This window comes from Saimiri boliviensis, chromosome 7 (genome assembly GCF_048565385.1).
Source record: "Saimiri boliviensis isolate mSaiBol1 chromosome 7, mSaiBol1.pri, whole genome shotgun sequence".
NCBI classification, from domain to species: Eukaryota; Metazoa; Chordata; class Mammalia; order Primates; family Cebidae; genus Saimiri; species Saimiri boliviensis.
In genome coordinates this window covers 106,454,812-106,476,738 of record NC_133455.1, presented here as the reverse complement: position 1 = coordinate 106,476,738, position 21,927 = coordinate 106,454,812, and the positions used below count along the sequence as shown (strand labels likewise).

Sequence of the window (21,927 nt, the reverse complement as noted above, 5' to 3'; positions counted from 1 at the left end):
AATGCGAATCAAAACCACATTGAGATACCATCTCACACCAGTTAGAATGGCAATCATTAAAAAATCTGGAGACAACAGATACTGGAGAGGATGTGGAGAAATAGGAACATTCTTACACTGTTGGTGGGAGTGTAAATTAGTTTAACCGTGTGGAAGACAGTGTGGCGATATCTCAAGGACCTAGAAATAGAAATTCCATTTGACCCAGGAATCCCGTTACTGGGTATATACTCAAAGAACTGTAAATCATTCTCCTATAAAGACACATGCACACATGTTCATTGCAGCCCTGTGTACAATAGCAAAGACCTGGAACCAACCCAAATGCCCATCAATGATACATTGGACAAAGAAAATGTGGCACATATACACCATGGAATACTATGCAGCCATAAAAAACTATGAGTTCGTGCCCTTTGTAGGGACTTGGATGAATCTAGAAACCGTCATTCTCAGCAAACTGACACAAGAACAGAAAACCAAACACTGCATGTTCTCACTCATAGGTGGGTGTTGAACAATGAGAACACATGCACTCAGGGAGAGGAGCATCACACACTGGGGGCAGTTGGGAGGTGGGCAGGGGACGGACAGTGGGGGATGGGGAGGGATAACATGGGGAGAAATGCCGGATATAGTCAAAGTGGGAATAGAGGCAGCAAACCACCTGGTTATGTATGCACCTATGCAACAACCCTGCATGATCTGCACATGTACCCCAGAACCTAAAGTAAAATTTTAAAAAAAGTAAAGAAAAAAATATCTCCAATCACTTAAACATTCTTATTTTATGCTTTCTGTCACTTTATTTTCTGATATCCTGAGTTCATGAGATACTAATTGTTTCTCTCTCTCTCTCTGTGTATATTTCTTGACTATTTTTTCATGGTCTTTCATTTCAGTGTAATAATAATAACAATGACAATTATTATTATTATTGCCATGGCAGTAATTTTCCTCTTGTGTACCAGAGGTCATAGAAAGCCACTTAATAGAAGTTTCATATTTGCTTCTTCAGAAGACCCTGGAAGTTTAATGCTACTTTTTGATTTTAGAATTTCCATTCCAGCAAGGAGTGTGATTTTGGACATTGTACCTGCCAAGTGGCAAAGCTTGAGATTTGACATTTAGTATAGGTGAGTTGGTTTTTCACAAGGGCATGTGCAGCTGGCAAGCATTTTGCCATTTCTTGGGCCAATGTGCAACGTTTTAACATTTCAAAAGTTTCTTTTTGTAGGAGGTATAATTTTTTAATGCTTATTATTTTTATCAGAAGAATCAATAATATTGTCACCTTTTGTGGCTTCCAAAATTTGCTATTTTCACTTCTGATGTGGATGTTGAAATCCCACTCTATTTTATTAGGGTCCCGATTGAGTCTGAATCCCTGTGTCCCACCCTTTCCCAATTCTTGCACCAGCTGTTGCTTTCTCTGCCCATCTTCCACTATGTTTTTTTTTTCCCTAGCACCTGGGGATTTTCTTTGTCTTGATTTAAAGCTTATCTGTGAATTTAAAAATTGGACATTTTACTTAGCTTTGATATGTGTATATGGTAGGTAGGGCTCTAGGGGTCGTTAGAGTCAACCATATGACTGAACTTTTCCTCATGTGGTCAGTACTTATATCAGTTTCTATGGATGCTGTAACAACTATCTAATTAGGTCAAATAATTACTAGAATTATTTTGGGTATCAAATACCACTGTTCTGAAGGGAGCCTAAGTATGTATGGTACTAGACATAAGCCTATTAACCACCAGCTTTCAGCATATCATGGATGAAAGTCAGAGAAATTGGAGAGCATCCCTACTTTCATGAGTTAGTTGAATGCAGGTTGGTTAGGAGGACTTTTATATGGAAATATATGTGCATATGCATATTTATGTTTTATTATTTTCTCTAACAATAGCATTTTAAATAATACATTATTTAAAATTTATTTTGTTTAACCTTTGTAGATACTTATTACAATTTAATGTTTTAGATGCACTGCTGTAGAAAGGTCTTTAATTCTCTGATGATTTTCTCTTAATTGATTAATTAAATCATATTAATTTATTTGGCATATTTTTGCAAATTTGAGAAGTTTCATACAACAATCCTTTAACACTTGTAAGTACTGAAATATTTCTCAAACTTTAGGAAGTTACAAATAGAATTAAATGGGAGATTTGATGAGAGAATTAAAAATTAATTTGAAAGAGCTCCCAAATTCTGAATCTTTTAAACATTCTAAGGGCAGACTTAAAAATACCCCTTTCACTATAATATAACATAGTATGTATTCTCCTGTTTTATAATATCGATATTTATATGTTTATAGATAGAATGTACATTGTACTCTTGCCTTGCAGGGAGTTCATACTACCCAGTAGGCATTTTGCCAACTGTAGCTATGTAGTATCCAGTTGGAGAATTCAGTACCCACATGTTTGCATGGAAGGTTAAGAAACCCAATTGATCTTTGTACAAATTAATACTATAGTGGTTTCTGAAACGCTTTTCCAAAATGAAAGTTGAATGTCATTCCTCAAAATTTACCTCAAAATTCTAGGGCTATGTTAAAAAATAGGTGCCATTGATCTTGAACATACTTTTGCCTGCTGAAAAATGGATCTGAAATGGCCCCACTGTTGTGGTCCCGGACATACATGGTGAAGGGCAAGTAGAGCCTGCATGAGTGTAGTCAGTCAATAGTGGGATGGCTCTTCTCTCTCGCCTGGGCTCCATCTCCTCCTTCTGCTTATTTATCTATTTATTTATTTATGTACCTTATTTATTTCTCTCTCTCTCTCTCCTCATCTCTCCTGTGTAGGTAGATATTTCGGCGTGAACTGGCCCTGGCTCAGTTCGCCTTGCCTTCTGCTGTCTGTTGGTCCGGGAGAGCCGCAGTCCGGCTCTCCGCGCTGTTAGGCAGGGGGCGCGCTGGGTTCCGGAGCTGTCCAGCACCTGCTGGCCAAGTTCTCTGCGCTCGCTGCGCCCGGGAAAGCTCTCCAGCGCCCCGCCCCGGGCAGGGAATCTCTCTACCAGGACTCCCGGGGCTTCCCAGGCTCTCCATCCGTCTCCGCCAGTCTCTATCTACTTTGCCCAGCTCCGCCTCGGCAGTCGAGTGTGTTTTGGTAGGCTTCCTCCGCAAGCCCTGGAGGGGGAGTGCCCTGCATCCAGGTGCTGCTCCGGAGCTCAGTGCACGAGTGCACGTGGGCTTCCCTTCTTTGCCTAAAGGGCAGGCGAGCGCTTCTCGTTCCGGCATTGCCTCTTGCGGCTGGGTGGTCTTTTTTCTCTCCTTTCAAGACACGCGCCCGAAATCGAGGGGTGAGGGCAAAGACCGCCCATCAACCTAGCACCTTGGATTTAGAGCTTTTGATCCCGAAAGGGGGTTGGCATTGCCCGGGTCATGGAGAGAGGGAGAGAGAAGAGCTGAGGCTGCAACGGCTCCGGGGCTCGCTGGACCGGGTTTGGCCACGAGGAGCCCGTGCGGGAGATCAGGGCGGAGCGCCCACCGCGCCCTCGGCGGCCCCTCCCTCCTCCTCACCCCGCCTCTCCCGACCCGCCCCTCCCTCCCCGGAGGAGCAGTCTCTCCGCGCGTCTCGCGGAGCTCTCCCCATTGTCTCTGCCTTTACAACGGGTTCGGGCGGCGGGGAGGACGGGCGGGTGCGGGGCCGCCCCAGCTTGGGCTTGCTTGGGGCCGCCTCCCTGCCACTGGGTTCACGAGTCTTTGGCTGCTTTTATTTGGCTCCGGAGCGAATTCCCTGGCGGAGCGGCTCCGGGGCGAGTCCGACCCCTCCCTCCGGGCCCCCTCCCGGCCGCGCCGCCGCCTCGGCTCGGCGTGTGGGAATGATGTGCGCATTGGAGGGTCTAAGTTCTTCACGCGCCTGGGGAGGCCTCCCTATTCTTTCTTAGACAACCAAAGCGTATTAATCCTACTAATCAGTAAACCCGAGGCAGCAGCAGGAGAGGCAAAGGCTATTTTCCCGCTTGATTCCAAGACCCTCTTCGATTTTTATTTTTAAAGAGGGAGACGATGGACTGAGCAGATCCTCACCATGGAGTCTCGGGTCTTACTGAGAACATTCTGTTTGATCTTCGGTCTCGGAGCAGGTGAGTGGCCAAAAAGCTGGGGCTGGCGAAAGGGATGACTCCCGCCTCCGGGCAGCCTGGAGCCTGGCTTTTCCCGGAGGAAAAAAAGCCTCGTTTTTCCCGGACCCTAAGTAGGGCTGGAATGGGAAGCTTGGAGTAGGGGGCGGGTTTGGATTTGGATTTTTTTTTTTTTTTCTGTGCTTGCTTTGGAGAACGTGAGGCGGGTCACGCCCCTAGTTCAGGGTCGGAGGGCTGAGGGGGAACTTTGCACGGAGAGGGTTTTAAAAGTAGGTCATGGAAATAGGACTGGGTGCTCCGCTATTTAAAGCTTGGCTGCTGTTTTCAGGTAAGGCTCTTGGCTGAGGAGGAGGGAGTCGCCTCTCATCTTCAGTTCCCAATATTGTCGCGAAGACGCGGTTCTTTGCTGCCCTGGAGGAAGAGGCTTGCATTTTGATGAAGCTTTTCCTTTTTCTCTCTCTCCCCTCTCATACCCCTCACCAGTTTGGGGTCTTGGTGTGGACCCTTCCCTACAGATTGACGTCCTAACAGAGTTAGAACTTGGGGAGTCCACGACCGGAGTGCGTCAGGTCCCGGGGCTGCATAATGGGACGAAAGCCTTTCTCTTTCAAGGTATGCCCGGCGTGCTGCATCTCCACTGTGGTTTTAGCTCCGATAACCCCGGCAGGAGTTGTCCTCGCCGCTCGTCCTAACTTTGTATTGCCTCATGGATGACAGTACCCGAGATGAGGTGTGAAGGGACCAGTGTGAGACACACACATACCCCTATGTCTTTTAAGTGGCTTGGTTTTTCTCCCCTGCCGCACCCTCCTCCGTCTTACTTTGTACTCTTGCCAGTTCTAATGGATAGCCCCTTAATTACAGAACAGAAACTGCGATGGCAGATGGTGGATTTTAGAATCTGGGAAACAATGAATTATAACACAAACACCTCGTTTGGGTGAAATTGATTGAGGTAGGAAACAGGATAACTTAATCTTGGTTAAGACACTGATCTCTGAAAGTTTCAGGTATAATGGTGCCCTGCTTGGAGGAATTGTTTTATGGGGGTAGCTTTCTGGAAAAATTAATGCCTTTGAATATTTTTACCTACTGTATATCACAGTCACACTATATTTGAGGCAAGATTTATCACTGAAAGACCCTCATTCTTCCTTCATCCACCAACAAGAGAAAGGGAATAATAGTCTCAAAATTATTTTGGAAAAATTTCAAGTAAATGTTAATCTAGAAGTGTACTTTGTATTATCATTAATTGTACACTTAGGATTTTACAACTTTTTTTGAGGTCAATGGACATTGACTGTACACAAATGTCTGCATCTCAAATTATATTTAAATGTGTTGTGCAGTCAGAAGCAAATTCCAATGCAGCAATCCTTCAACTTTGATTAACCAGAGCTTTAGAGGATTGCTTGTCTGTGGAAAGTTGCTGTAATAAGAGCTTCTAAAAGGTAGCTGAACGTGTACAGACAGCCTAGATTCACATATAGTGAAGTATACATAGAGAAATGGAGTTTGGTTTAACATACCTGATGGACTAAAGCTTCTTGCCCCACCTCACCCATATATTTTCTGTTGTTGTTGCTGTTATTTTGGTGCCATGGCTTCAAAAGTGCAACTCATAATTACTAAAGAGTTGGATATGCAAAAGGAAATTACTTCAGAAAATATGTTATCAAGAAATAGAAATAAAATAAAACTTGAGTGTTTCTGTAGTGGTGTTGTTGCCTGATATAGCCAGTATGTGTCACCATGGACACGAACACCAAAGCTTACAGTAGGGAAAGGAGGAAATTCACATGTATTACATTTACTTAAAACAAGTTTGCTCTTATGAAAGATTAAAATGCAATTTTCTAGTCTAAAAATTATTGTTTAAATTTTCTGTTTAATTTTTTTATTGCAACGAATATTTATGGTAATGTTTTATTTACTTAAAGATCTTTTTTTGGAGGGTGGGGCTTAGATATTGAATCCTTTAAAAGCAATGACCAAATCTAATAAAGAAGATAAGGCTACTTTGTCAGCAAAATTTCACATAGTTGAATAGACATGCCAGTAGGGTTAATCTTCTGGTTTTTTGTTTTGTATTGTTTTGTTTTTATCTCTGATTTTTAATCCCTATGAACTGGAAATAAAGTTATTTCAGTACTTCCAATTTGAGTAACTGGAAAGCTTTACAGAATCTAAAGCTCCTAATAAACAAATCGTTTTGTAGTGCTCTTAAATTTTACAAGGGTTCTTTAAATTTTATTCGTATTGTGCCTAGTTTCCTCAGAAGAGTGTCTGATCTGTCACAAATAGAAATCTTCAGGACTGTGCATTTTATGTTCTGGTGCCTGAAAACTAAACAATTTTTAGGAAATAGTTTCAGGAATCAATAACTTTTCCTAGTTAATTAAAAATGTTTAGTATTTATTTTTATTTAAATTGTCAAATTCTTCAAGTAGGCATTGTTTTCAAAATACGTATGGCACATAAAATGTTTTCTTTGAATTGTCCATAGTAACTAGATATCCATGTACACTGGTGAATTGGTTGTTTTTGTTTCCTTCTTGATGCCAAGCCCAATATTTAGACAGAGTAAATGCCTAACAGATACGGTTTATGAGATCTGAAGATGTAAAATTTCATTTTCTGCCCAATTATGGACTTTATTTAATATAAGCAATCAATCAGCAAGTATTTCTTACATGCCGTGTTCTCAGTAGGCATATATTACTGATGTATTGATTATGCTTTTGTGATTCCTTTTATTCTAAGATTTGGATTCTGAAATTGACAAAAGGTGGCCCTTTGACCATGCATGGCATTTCGCATTACCTTGGAAAGGTCTTTGCTAATAGCATTTGGAAACTTGTTAAGAAGTCAGCTCTGAGTCTTCCTGTTTCATTGGGATTTCCTTTGGCTTTAGAGAGAAAAAAAGATCGGACTCTGAAGATTTTATAGATTCTATTTACAGTGAGTTGAGGACGCTGCTGATATTTTGTATAGTGTATATGTATACACTATACATAGTCATAGCAGGAATAGTAACAATTTACAAAACCTGTAAGATGCTCTTAGGTTTCATATAAACCTATCATACAGGTTTCTTTGTGCTATCAGATATGTTCTAAATAGATGGAAGAGATTTTGAACCTTCGAATTTTTCCTGCAGTAACATAACCATCTTCTTCTGTCAGCTTTAAAATAAAGAAATCTTGACATTGACTTTCCCAATGATTTTTGCTCATTTAATATTGCTTTTTCTTGTGCCAGTTTTTCTCCTTAGTGGTTTTTGAGATGCATGCAATTCTGTACTTTCTGAAACTATAAATTATTTTATTACATATACCTAACAAAAACAAATGATTGAAATATGTTTTACCTTTTAAAAGTAATAATAGCAACTATAGTATCACTAAAATCGTTTTGTTGTTGCTGAAATTTGATATATAATTGCTTTGAAAATTTAATAAGATGCTAAATTAGATCATACCTTAATAAAATGGCTTTTGATTTTTGCCAATTACAATAATTTTCCAAAAAAGGAGTCCAGGCAATTTTCTAGTCATTTCCAGCTATAACCTGACTTGCAGTCACAAAAATACACTTATTATGCTTTTAAACAATAGAGAAGTAAATGTTGACAATAAAAAGACCTGTGAAACGTTATAAAGTGTTCTACTTTCTTTAAAATCTTTCCCAAGGAAATATTTCCCAAGATAATGATCAAAACAATGTTTTTTTTTCCCTCTGTACATGAGAGATCAGGAATGAAAGCATACAGAAGCACCATTCTAGGACTTTCTAGCAATGTTAGCGTGATTTTTAGATCTTTGATTTTAATAACTAATCTGGCCAAGTTCCCAAAATAGATAATTTCCTCTGTTGGAATGCACTTTCTTCTGAAATGTTCACAGATTTTATAATCTCATTAATCCACACAAGAGAAGTAGATAAAATCAAAGCATTTTTTTTTACAAGTTAGTACATTGAAAATAAGCATAGTAGTTATTTATAAAGAACTTTGGTTTTAAAGGGAAAAAAAGTCATATGACTCTTCTTATGTCAGTTTTTGAACAGCAGAATGAAACAGGCATTTGGTAGTAGACCATGAACTTTAGTAGGCAAAGGCAGCTGCACTGAGGAAATTGAGGTGGCATTGAGTATCTGTCTTCAGTATATTGGTTGGTGAGCATCTGTGGACTTTGAACTGATGGTGCCCAAATAGGGTGGAATAACACAGCGATTAAGAGATGCACTTAGAAACAAGATAGACTGAGGTAGAATTTCATTAGTTGTTTTACTGTGGTGAAGTTGCTTAATTTCTCTGAGCTTCAGTACCCTAAATTAAAAAATGAACATTGTTGTGATGATTAAGCAAGTTATGTTAATTCCTTCAATAAGTTATTATTGTAAAACTAGTATACTCTTAGGTATTAGGCACATAACAAATGAAGACATTAGAACTTACCTTTGACTTCACAGTGACTTAAAAGTAGCCATTGAACAATTACATAGTTACTGACTTAATCACCAGTAAGATAAATTATATGAAGAAAAACTGAAGATATAATGGGAATCTATATTTCAGTTAGGGGAGTCACAGGTTTAGGGAAACCATCTTTGAAGAATAGTCATTTAAGTTGATACTTGAAGGATATGTTAGAGTAGTCTAGAGAAGAGAAAGGGACAAGTAAGTATATGAGCAGCAAGGTTCTGAGCCTGGAATGAGCTTGCATTTGAGAAAATGGAGGAAGTCTAGAGAAGTAGAAACATAGGGCATGTGATATGAGATGAAGCATATGAGGAAAGCAGGGAACAGGTTACATGGTAGGCTATATTTATAGAGCAGAATTGAAAATTTATCATTATATAAAGATATATTATGGTGGGCAGAATAATGATCCCCACAGATATTCATGTCTTAATTCTTGGAACCAAACAATAGGTTACATTATAAGGCAAGGGGAAGTTAAGATTGCTTATCAACTTTAAGATTAGGAGGCTATCATAGATTATTTGGGTGAGCCCTGTTTAATCAGAAGAATCTTTTAAAATGGAGAAAAGGAAGCAGAAGAGTCAGTGTTAGAGTGATGTGATGTGAGAAAAACTAGTCTGACCACTTGTGGCCTTGGCAATGATAGTGGGCCTCAACCCAAGGACTGCAGGCAGGTTTTAGAAGCTGAAAAAGGCAAGAAAATAAGTTTTCCCTTAGAGCCTCCAGAAGGAACATAGTGCTACTAATGCCTTGATTTTAGACCAGTGAGACTCATTTTGGACTTCTGATCTCTAGAACTGTGAGATAATAGATTTCTGTTAATTTAAGTCACTAAGTTTGTGGTGATTTGTTTGAGCAGCAGTAGGAAACTAATACAAATTTTGGTGCATGGAAATGGGGTGCTGGTGTAAGAAATACCTAAAAAAATATGGAAGTGCCTTTGGAATTGGACGATGGGCAGATGCTGGATGAATTTTGAGAAGCATGATAGAAAAAGCCTAGATTGCCTTGAATAGACTTTCAGTAGAAATATGGATATTGGTGACTCTACTATGAGGACTTCAAAGTGAAGGGCATGGTAGAGAGAAAATCAAAATCACCTCTGAATGCACCTAAATTATCACAAGCAGAGCATTGGTGAGGTATAGACATTAAAGGAACTGTCATTGAGGGCCCAGATGGAAATAAGGAATTTTTTATAAACTGGAGGAAAGGGGATCCTTCTTATATACTGGCAGAAAACTTACGTGAATTGTATCCTGTGGTTATGTGGAAAGCAAAACTTGTGAACAATGAACTTAGATTTTAGCTAAGGTGATCTGTAAGCAATAAAAGTGCTGAAGGTGCACTCTGGCTTTTTCTTGCTGTTTTGTAGTAACATGTGAGAGGAGTAAGAGAGATTTAGGGAATAACTGTTAAGCAAAACTTATTCATAACTTGATATTTGAAAAATTATAAGCCTATTCAGATTCCAAAACATGTTAAAATAGAATGTTCACTGTCAGGAATACCTGATCTGAAAAGAAAGCCAAGGATGTGACTAGAAAATATTTTGCTAATGCCTCAGAAGTATCAAAAAGTCAGAGTATTCAGTTAAACTGAAGAGGCTCTTTGAAGAACATATGGCTCATAGGTCCCTTCAACCATTTCAGCAGAGGTCACAAATAGAGATGGAATTATCCAAGAAATATCTATGGAGGAGCCTTTTTTGTTTAATGGAGTGAATCCCCATGACATACATGAAAGATCTATAAGGTTCTTAGGAATATTATGCCAATAAAATTGCTGCTGAAAGTATCAGGGAAGAATAAAATGAAAGAAGATGTTGGATTCCCAAAATTCTAAAAGCAAAAAACAGGCTCACTTAGCTGTAAACATCTTTCTGTGAAGCTGTCTTTCATGAAAAAATAAGGTTAATTCAGAGGGCAGAACTCAGAGCCCAGAGTATGTAGCTGACTTCAGACAGTAGAGCCAAGAATTACAGAAAATTATTTCTAGACCTTGAAACCAAATGGTGTTCACCTGGTTGGATTTTTAAATTGCTTGGGTATGGCAAATGTTTTTTTTTTTTTTTTTTTTCTTTCTTCCATTTTCTCCCTTTTTGCATGAGAATAGAATTATCACCTTTATCTTCCTTAGCATTGTATTTTTGAGAGCAGATAGCTTGTTTCAGGGTGTACCTCAGAATGGATTATACTCAGCACCTTTCTCATACCTGTTTTAGATGATTTGGATGATGAGATTTGAGAATTTTGTTGTTTTATGTTTTTGTTACTTAGAATTTTATTTTTAAGTTGACAAAAATCATACACGTTAATTGTGTATAACACAACGTTTTGAAATATATATATATACATTGTGGAATTGTAAATTGAGCGAATTAACATATTCATTACCTCATGTACTTATAATTTTTTTGTGGTGAGAACACTTAAATTCTATTTGAAATTTTAAAGAATACAATGTATTATTATTACAGTCACTATGTTGTACCATAGATCTCTTGAACACATTGTGCCATCTATTTGAATTTTGGTATCCTGTGACCAACATCTCCCCATCAACTACCCTCCAATCCTCAGACCCTTGTAACCACCATTCTACTTTCTGCTCCTATAAGTTAAACTTTTTAAGATCTCACATATAAGTGAGATCATGTGATATTTGCCTTTCTGTGACTGCCTTATTTCACTTTACATAGTCTTCCACGTTGATCCATGTTGTCTCAAATAATAGGATTTTCTTCTTCGAGGTAGATTAGTATTACATTGCACACATACATAATAGTATTATACACACATGTATATATACACATATATATGTATATATGCGCATATATATGTATATATATATATACACACACATATATAACATTTTCTTTATGCGTTCTTTTATATTCTTATGTTCTTTGCAGTATTATTCATAATAGCCAAGATGTGAGATCAACCTAATTAATGGTCATCAACGGATGAATGAATAAAGAAAAATGTCACTGGAATTTCAATAAGGGTTGCAGTAAATCTGTAGATCATTTTGGATAGTTTGGACATTTTAACAATATTAATTCTTTGAATCCATGAACACAGGTTATCGTTTCATTTATTTGTGTCTTCTTCTTTTCTTTCATCAGTGTTTTATAGTTTCAGTAGATCTTTCACCTTCTTGATTAAATTTGTATGTAAGTATTTTATTTTTTTCCAAACCATTTTAAATGAAGTTGTTTTCATGATTTCTTTTTCAGGTAGTCCTTTTTTTTTATTTTTTTTTAGACAGAATCTCACTCTTTCACCTAGGCTGGAGTGCAGTGGTATGATCTTGGCTCAGTGCAACCTCTGCTTCCTGGGTTCAAATTATTCTCCTGCATCATAACAGTACCCTTCACCATGCCCTGCTAATTTTTTTTTTTATTTTTAGTAGAGACAGGGTTTCAACATTTTGGTCAGGTCAGTCTCAGACTCCTAGCCTCAAGTGATCCACCCACCTTGGGCTCCCAAAGTCCTGGGATTACAGGCATGAGCCACTCTACCTGACTAGTTCATTGTTAATATCTAGAAACACTACTGTTTTTTTTTTTGTTTGTTTGTTTTTTGTATGTTGGTTTTGTATCCTGAAACTTCACTGAAATCATTTACTAGTTCTGACAAATTTTTGGTGGCATCTTCAGAGTTTTCTCGATATAAGATGATGTTAACTGCAAACAGGGATATATTAACCTTTTCCTTTCCAATTTCAACGCCTTTTATTTCTTTCTTTTGTCTAATTGCCCTCTCTAGGACTTACAGTACTATGTTGAATAGAAGTGGCAAGACTGAGCATCCTTGTCTTTTTCCTTATCTTAGAGGAAAAGCTTTCGACTTTTTACTGTTGAGTATAATGTTAGCTGAAGATTTGTTATATCTGAGCTTTATTGTGTTGAGATACATTTCTTCTATAAATTAGTTGAGAGTTTTAATCATGAAATTATGTTGCATTTTGTCAAATGCTTTTTCTGCATATATTAAAATGATCATATGGATTTTGGCCTTTATTCTGTTAATTTGGTGTATCACATTTATAGATTTGTGTATGTTAAGCCACTCTTGCATCCTTGGGATAAATCCTACTTGATCATGGTGAAGGATACTTTTAATGTGCTGTTGAGTTTGGTTTGCTTGTGTTTTGTTGAGGATTATTGCCTTTCTGTCCATAAGGAATATTGGCTTGTAATTTCCATGTAGTATCCTTATTTGGCTTTGGTGTCATATTAATACTGGCAATATAAGATACATTTGGAATTTTTTCCCATGTTTTCATTTTTTTGGAAGAGTTTGAGAAGAATTGGTATTAGTTATTTAAATAGAATTTAGCAGTGCAGCCATCAGGCCTTGGACTTTTCTTTGATGAGGACTTTTTATTAGTGACTCAATTTCCTTACAAGTTATTTGTCTGTTCAGATTTAAAAATTTTTTTTTTCATGATTTAGTCTTGATATGTTGTGTGTGTTTAGGAATGTACTCATTTCTTCTAAGTTTATCTAATGTGTTGGCATATAATTTTTCATAGTAGTCTCATGATTTTTTGTATTTCTGTTGTATCAGTTATGTCTGATCTTTCATTTCTGATTTTATTTGAGTCTTCTTTTTTCTTAGATTTCTTAGCTAAAGGTTATGTCAATTTTGTTTATCTTCATTAGAAAACTACTCTCTGTTTCATTTATTTTTTCTGTTATTTTTAGTCTCTTTCACTTATTTCTGCTAGGTTCTTTATTATTTCATCTACTAACTTTTGTCTTATTTTGTTTTTCTTTTTGTAATTCATTTAGTTGTAACTTTAGGTTATTTGTTTGAGATTTTCTTTTTTTAAATGTAGGCATTTGTTGCTGTAAACTTACCTCTGAGAACTGCTTTTGCTGCATCCTTTTAAGTTTTGGTATGTTGTGTCCATTCTTATTTGTCTCAAGATGTCTTCTAATTTCCCTTTTAATTTTGTTTTTGACCAATTGGTTGTTCATGAGCATGTTAATTTTTATGTATTTGCAAATTTTGTGGAATTCTTGTGTTATTGATTTCTAGTTTCATATCTGTTTTAATCTCTTCTGGCTACCATAACAAAATATCTTGAATTGGGTAATTTTTTTATTTCTCACAATCTTGGAGGCCAAGCAGTCCAAGATCAAGGTGCCCGCAGATTCAGTGTCTGGTGAGAGCCATTCCTCATAGATGGCACCTTCTTTGTGTCTTCACATGGTGGAAGGGATGCGTGCTGTATCCTCACACGGTAGAAGGGCAAAAGACTCTAGGGTGCTTCCTTCAATCTCTTTTATGAGAGCATTAATGTCATTCATGAGAGTGCATCACTCATGACTTTCTAAAGGGCCCACCTCTTAATAATATCACGTTATATATTAGGTTCCAACATATGAATCTTGGAAGGACTTACACATTTAAACCATGGCAATACCATTGTGGTTGGAAAAGGTACTTGGTATGATTTCACTATTTTCAAATTTGTTAAGACTTTTTTAATGGTCTAATATCTGCTGTATTCTGGAGCGTGTTCCATGTGTGCTTGAGAAGAATGAGTATTCTGCTGCTGTTGGATGAAATGTTCTTTATATATCTGTTAGGTCCATTTGATCTAAAGTGTAGTTTAAATTAAATGTTCCCTTATTGATTTTCTGTCTGGATGATCTGTTCATTGCTGAAAGTAGAGTATTAAGGTTTCCTACTGCTATTGTATTGTATTGCAGTCTATCACTTCTTTTAGATATATTAATATTTGGTTTATATATTTAGATGCACTGATATAAGGTGCATTTATATTTATAATTGTTATATGTTCTTGATAAATTTACTCCTTTATTATTACATAATGTACTTTGTTTTATTTTACAGTTTTTGACTTAAAGTAATATTTTATTTGATGTAAGTATAGCTACCCTCCTCTATTTTGTTTTCCATTTTCTAGGAATTTTTTTTTAATCCCTTCACTTTCTGTCTTCACATGTTCTTAAAAGTGAAGTGAGTCTCTTACAGGTAGCATGTGTCTGGGTCTTGCTTTTTATTTTTTAAATACATTTATCCACTTTATGTCTTTTGATAGCAGGATTTAATCCATTTGCTTCCAAGGTAATTATTGATAAGTAAGAACACTACAGACATTATGTTAATTGTTTAATGGTTGTTTTGTACATCATTTATTCCTTTCCTCGTCTCTTGTTGTCTTCCTTTGTGCTTAGGTGATTTCCTCTGGTGGTATGCTTTGATTCCTTTCCTTTTATTTTTTTATGTATCTATTACAGATTTTTTTTTTTTTTTTGCAGTTACCACAAGCCTTTCATAAAACATTTATAACAGGCTATTTTAAGCTGATAACAACTTAACTTTGATCTCAGAAGAAAAACTCTACACATTTACTGCACCTCCCTGCTACATTTTATTTTATTTTTTGATGCACAGTTTGTATCTTTTTATATTGTGTATTCCTTAACAAATTATTGTTGCTTTTATTATTTTTAAATAGTTTTGACTTTTAACCTTCATACTAAAGATATAAGTGATTTACACACCACCATTATAATATTAGAGTATTCTAAATTTGGCTTACTTCATTTTACCAGTGAGTTTTATATTTTAGTTGTTTTTATGTTACTAATTAGCATCCTTTTCTCAGCTTGAAGAACTCCCTAGCATTTCTTGTGAGACAGGTCTGGTGATGATGAACTCCCTTAGCTTTTGTTTGTCTGGTAAAGTCTTTATCTCTCCTTTATTTTTGAAGGGAAGTTTACTGGGTTCAATATTCTATGTTGGCAGTTTTTTTTTTTTTTTTTTAAATTACTTCTACACTTTTAATATCATCCAGCTCTTTCCTGGTCTGTAAGACTTCAGTTGAGAAAATTTCTGTTAACTTTATTGGAACTCCTTTATATGTGATTTGGCTCTTTCACTAGTTTTAGGAGTTTTTTGCATTTGATTTTTGACAGTTTTATTATAATATGTCATGATGTAGTCTTGTTTGGATTGGATCTAGTTGAAGACTGTTGACCTTTCTGTATCTGGATATCTTTCTCCAGAATTGAATTGTTTTCTGCTACTATTTCTTTAAAGAAGCTGGACATCATTATTCTCAGCAAAGTAACACAGGAACAGAAAACCAAACACTACATGTTCTTACTCATTAGTGGGAGTCGAACAATGAAAACACATGGACACAGGGAGGGGAATATCAAACACTGGGGCCTTTTGGGGGTGGGAACCTAGGGGAGGGATAGTATTAGGAGAAATACCTAATGTAGATGACAGGTTAATGGGTTCAGCAAACCACCATGGCACGTGTATACCTATGTAACAAACCTGCATGTTCTGCACATGTATCTCAGAACTTAAAGTATTCATAAAAAAAAAAAAAAAAACTTTTTACTTGGCTCTTTTTTCTTCCTACTTAAACTCCTGATGCCATCCCATAAATCCTGTAAGATTTCTTCTTTCCATTTTATTCTTTTTCCTTTTCTGACTATATGTTTTCAAATAACTTGTCTTTGAGTTCACAGATCCTTTCTTTCAATTGATAATTCTGTTGCTGATGCTGTCCATTGCATTTATCATATCATGCACTGTGTTTTTTTAGCTCAAGAATTTATTTGTGTTTGTTTCTACATATAATTTCAAACTTTCCATTAATCTCCTTTCTGTTTAGAAAAAAACTGTGGCTCACTGCCAGCACTCATCCAATTTTGCATAAACATGTTTTTTGAGGCTGAAGCAAATCTGACTGATTTTCAATGTGAAAATAAAATATAAAAACTGTTTTTAGAATTATTTCTAAACAGAACTAACATCAGAATTATTTAAATTATCAGAATCATCAATTTTGGAAAAACCAGATTCATCAGATTAATATTTGGCCAACAACTGTTTGAGAACAATGTTAACATTTGAATAGGAATGCTACATTTTCTAGGGTTTGACAGTTTCAGCAATTGAGAATTACTATATTTTGTAAGTGGAAATACCACTATTAAAAACAGAATGCTATAAACAGAATTATGTCATTTGTTTCTAAAGCCTGTATACTGGAACAGTGAGAAAATAATAATTAAAAAAAAGCAAGATATTTCATGGCAAAGTTATCTCAGGGTAAACACTGCAGGTGCAATTGCTGCTGGTGAGTATTCTTGGGGCAAATGGGAAAAGAGTTAAACTTCTTATTTCGATCTTTTATTGTTTTCCTGATTTTATTAAATTATTTATCTTTACTTTCTTGAGGTTTTCTGAGCTTCATTAAAACAATTGTTTTGGATGCTTTATCATTAAGTTTATATGTTTTCATTTCTTTGGGGTCAGCTCTTAGGAGATTATTGTGCTCTTTTGGTGGTGTTATATCTCCTTTGCTTTTTGTGTTTCTTGTTGCTTGTGTTAAAATCAGTGCATTTTAAGAAGTAGGGACTTATTCTAGTCTTTGCACACTGGCTTTGTCTGGGAAAGCTCTTCAACAGTCAGCCAGTTCATAGATTCTAGGAAGGCTGTCTGACATGGTTGGTGGGAAGACTTATTGCTGGAGTCCTCAGATAGGCTGTTCTGATTTCTGGGTTAGCAGTTTGGCGGGCCTGTTACCTGGACTCACTGATTGGGGATTGGGTCTGTGGGGCTAGCCTGGAGCCGTAGACCATAGGCCCTGGCCTGGTGATGGAATGGACACACTTAGACCCAGCTTTAGGGTAGCCCTTGTGGATAGAGGCTGCCAACTTGGTGCTAGGGTAGGCCAAAGCCTGGGACAGCGAGGGCCATCTCAGTGCTGGGGGTGGTTCAGAGGCCATGTCTGCTGCAGCTGCTTGTTTCAGGGATGGGTCTGGAGCCTGGGTCTGTGGGGGCCAGTTTAATGTTGAGACTGGTTCAGAGCTTGAGGCTCCTGGGGTTGGCCTTACAGTGGGGGCAGCCCAAAGACCAAGTCTGATTGACCCGCCTGGAGCCTGAGGCTGTGGGATCTGGTTTGGCATTAGAATGGGTTTGGAGGCTCAATCTATGGATACTAGCCTAGAGTCTGTGGCTGTGGAGTTGTACCTCGTGTTGGGTTTTACTGAGGCAGGCTTAATTTTGAGGTCTGAAACAAAGTCAAGTGCTCATTTTTATTTCCTTTCCAAGATTATTATTTTCCATGCTATGTTGCCTGTCTCTGGGGGAAGGTGAGATGGGTATTGTAAAATCGTCCTTACTGCTGTCTTCAGTATGCCTTTTCTTACTTCTGTGCCACACCCAGGTGCTGTAATCTCTTACCTGGGTTTCTTAGCTTTTGTGATGGTATTGTTATATGTTGATAGTTGTTCTAATTGTTGTTTCTGTCGGGGGATGAGGGCTGGAAAGTCCTATTTCACCATTTTTCTAATGTGTGGTTCTTGGGACTTCTGAATTGATTAAGATTTACATGAGATTTTAAACTTTGAATTGATACTTTAGTGGGTTGGAAATCTGGGGGACTTTTGCATGTACTATGGATGTGAATCTTTGGGGATCTGGGGAAAGACCGTGGTAGGCTAATTGATAGTCAGCTGTCCACATACTAATCTCCAGAACCAGTGAATATGTTGTTACATGACAAGGGGAGATTATATTTACAGATGATGTTAAGGTTGCTAATCAGCTGACTTGAAAATAAGGAGATTATCTTGGATTGTCTGGTGGTCCCTATGTAATCACAAGGGGTCTTTTAATTGTGGGAGAGGGATGTAGTTGGGTATGTCTCAGTGTGATACAATGTTTAACACTTGACTGGCCATCCCTGGCTTTGAAGTTGGAAGGCAGCCATGAGTCAAGAAATGTAGACATTCTCTAAAAGCTATAAAAAATAAGAAAACAAGTTTTCTCTTAGAGCCTCCAAAAGGAACACAGCCCTACTGACACCTTGATGTTTGCTTAGTGAGACCCATTTGGAACTACTGATCTCTAGAACTGCAGGATAAATTTGTGTTAATTTAGCCACTGAGTTTGTGGTGATTTGTTACAGCAGAAATAGAAAACTTTTATATATCTTGAACATTAGCAGTCATTTATTTTATAACCAAATTAAACTTTCTTTTGAGCTCTCATTTAACTATGTAACATAATGTGTTTATGGGGTGGCTGGCAACTTGGTATTGACAGTTAAAATTATATGTCATGTTAGTCATTTGGGGTGCACAATAGTTTTTTTTTTTTTTTAACATGTCAACTCAGTCTTTGTGGTAAATGCTGAGTATTTAAGGGATTTTCCCCATCATTTATGAACGAATTCTGAGAACAAATAAGAGTAAAATCAAATGTGAATTTTTTTATTGTATTCTTTTTTTCAAAAATACACCCTTTCTCCTCAAAATGTTAATCTGGATATAGAGGAGGAAAATTAGAAAGCATTAACATTTTGAAGATAGAAGGGACAACACTTAGCATGCTGTTTGGCACTAGCAAGTGTGGCAGCTATAAATACTGATAGGGTCGAGCATAACTAGAAGTGCCCTCTGAAAAGTGCCAGGGATATCAGAGGAACATTGACTTGATGCTGAAGGAGCTGGAGCAATCTTGACAGGCTCTGGCAAGTGAATGACTTTCAATGTCATGGCTGAAGTACACTCTGGGTAACAACTGAAGTGAAGGGTTTCTCTCTTTCTTTGGCTTCATTCCACCTCTCTTTGGCTTATTCTCTTCATGTTTATTCTAGATCCCATTCTTGTAGGCACCTGTTCTTTCTTTTATTCTCGATTATCTGTCTACAATTCAATACCTACCAAGGTACTGATAACTGAGGCATAGACAACAAGGCCTTCTAGTGTGATGTATCTCCTGTTGATTTTTTTTTCCCCCCCGAGATGGAGTCTTGCTCTGTTGCCCAGGCTGGAGTGCAATGGTGCGATCTCTGCTCGCTACAACCTCCACCTCCCAGGTTCAAGTGATTCTCTCGCCTCAGTGTCCTGAGTAGCTGGGATTATAGGCACCTGCCGTCATGCCCAGCTAATTTTTTAAATTTTTGTAGAGACAGGGTTTCAGCATGTTGAGCAGGTTGGTCTTGAGCCCCTGACCTCAGGTGATCCACCTGCTTTGGCTTCCCAAAGTGCTGGGATTACAGGCGTGAGCCACTGCGCCCAGCCTTCCTATTGATTTTAATTCAATTCCATTTAACAAATATTTATTGCACTGCTTCTGTTTTAAGGATGGAGATCACAATAAAATATAGGGAAAGAAAATGACTATATAAATTATTATGGTAAAATAGGAACCAAAATTTTATTGTAAGTTGTGAAAAAGAAAATTTGGGACTTTATTTTGAAGAATGATTAGAAAACTAGGAAAATTAGGTCCTAGTCTATATATGACAAACTGTAGGTAATCATTTAACCACAAGCTAATTCTAAGAAGAAACAGTGTAAAATCAAGTGCTCAGTGTTTTGTTGTTGTTGTTTCTTTTTGCAAAAATATCTGAGGATTCTTTGAAGTACTTATTCTGGTTAAACTTTAATTTTAATTAAAAAATTTATCTACCTGTATCAGATCATCATAACTTAGGGCCTTAGCATTTTTCTTACATTGCTTTTATTGAATTCATGAAATTTTTCATTTTTTGCCTGATTTGAGTTTCTAATTGACATTACTGCGATATACATTAGTCTTAGGTGGGAAAATTTTCTTTTTTTCTGTGCCTTGAGGTTGGCCTTCTTGAGGAATATCTTTGTGGTGTTCTCTGTATTACCTGGAGTTGAATATTGTCCTTCCTTGCTAGGTTAGGAAAGTTTTCCTGAATAATATCCTGAAGCATATTTTCCAGCTTGGATTCATTCTCTTCGTCACATTCAGGTACACCTATCAAACGTAGATTAGGTCTTTTCACATAGTCCCATATTTCTTGGAGACTTTGCTCATTCCTTTTTATACTTTTTTCTCTAATCTTGTCTTATCGTTTTATTTCATTGAGTTGGTCTTTGATCTCTGATGTCCTTTCTTCTGCTTGATCAATTTGGCTGTTAAAACTTGTGCATACTTGGCAAAGTTCTCTGTTGTTTTTCAGCTCCATCAATTCACTTATATTCCTCTCTAAATTGTCTATTCTAGTTAGCATTTCGGCAAACCTTTTTTCAAAGTTCTTAGTTTCTTTGCATTGGGCTAGAACAAGTTCTTTTAACTCACAGAAGTTTCTTATCATCCATCTTTTGAAGCCTACTTCTGTTAATGGAACACACTCGTTCTCCATCAGGCCTTGTTCCCTTGCTGATGAGGAACTGTGATCCCCTGTAGAGGGAGAGGTGTTCTGATTTTGGGTATTCTCAGCCTTTTTAGGCTGGTTTCTTCCCTTGGTTATAAATTTATCCATCTGTCGTCTTTGTAATTACTGACTTTCTAATTAGGTTTCTGAGTGGATGCCCAACTTGTTGATTCCCAGCCCCAGAATCTGAGCAACCCACTGCGCCGGCTAAAGCAGCAGTGTTAAGATTGATGGTGCTTTTCTGCCCGGGAATCTCCTGTCTGGCTTCCTTCTTGAGTCCGTGCTTCAATCAGCTGAATAGGCGACTCTGCCTTCCCCGAGCTCCAAACATCGGCCAAAAGCAGACCCAGTCCCGCTTACTCTGCATCAAGAACTGCTGTGCCAAAACGAGTTGCGCTGGCGACCTGTGGGGCTCCTCCATTGGGAATCTCCTGGTCTGTGAGCAACAGAAATTAGTCTGAAAGTGTGGCGTCCTCTCGTTCTCTGCACTTTTCACTGGGAGCTACAATCCTGAGCTGCTAGTGATCAGCCATCTTGGATCTGTCTCCCAATTTTCTAAGCAAACAGCTTCTCAGTGAATTTTTTTTTTGGGGGGGTGACTTGCTTCACCGTATAAACTCATATTTTTAGAGACTCAGATATTGATCCCTGTAATTATAAAGGATTAGTGAAGGAGCTGTCGGAGAAGAAAAAAGTATAGCATAGCTTCTCCTTCTCTCATGTGGCCAGCTGTCAGGAACTGGGCATTTGGGCACATATTTCCTGAACTGTTTTTGATGATGCCTCTGCTAAGAGTCTTCGTTCTTGGGAAAGGGTGAGTAACCCAGGCAACCATGTGTCTCTCCCTACAAAGGAAAATATATGCAATGAGGACTGCAAATCAGTGATCTGAGGTCACACTGTACTCCAGACAAAGAAAATAAATGATGGCGGTAATTCTGGGTTTATATTGATGTGCACTAACATTTAGGAGCACGGCTTGGGAGCTAGACATCTTCATCTCCAGTCTTGGCTCCTTTGTTAACTAGTTGTATGAATTTGATCTTGTTACTTATTTCTGCCTGAATTGGCACAATAATAGTACTACTTCTTAGGGTTGATGTGTGCATAGTAGGAACAAAACTATGCCTGACATTTA

At 37.6% G+C, this 21,927-nt stretch overlaps 1 protein-coding gene across 4 annotated transcripts in view; it reads left to right on the top strand.

Moving 5' to 3' along the window:
* Nucleotides 1–21,927, top strand: part of NELL2 (neural EGFL like 2) — a 449,663-nt gene that overhangs the window by 62,568 nt on the left and 365,168 nt on the right. For 2 of the 4 annotated variants that reach the window (XM_074403164.1, XM_074403166.1), the window contains exons 2-3: nucleotides 4,014–4,099; nucleotides 4,580–4,708. In XM_074403164.1, the coding sequence (XP_074259265.1) occupies nucleotides 4,045–4,099; nucleotides 4,580–4,708 (184 nt within the window). In that variant the 5' untranslated portion in view covers nucleotides 4,014–4,044. Of the gene's footprint in view, nucleotides 1–3,047; nucleotides 3,314–4,013; nucleotides 4,100–4,579; nucleotides 4,709–21,927 lie in introns of those variants that run through there. The other 2 variants (XM_039461605.2, XM_074403165.1) reach the window with 2 other exon arrangements.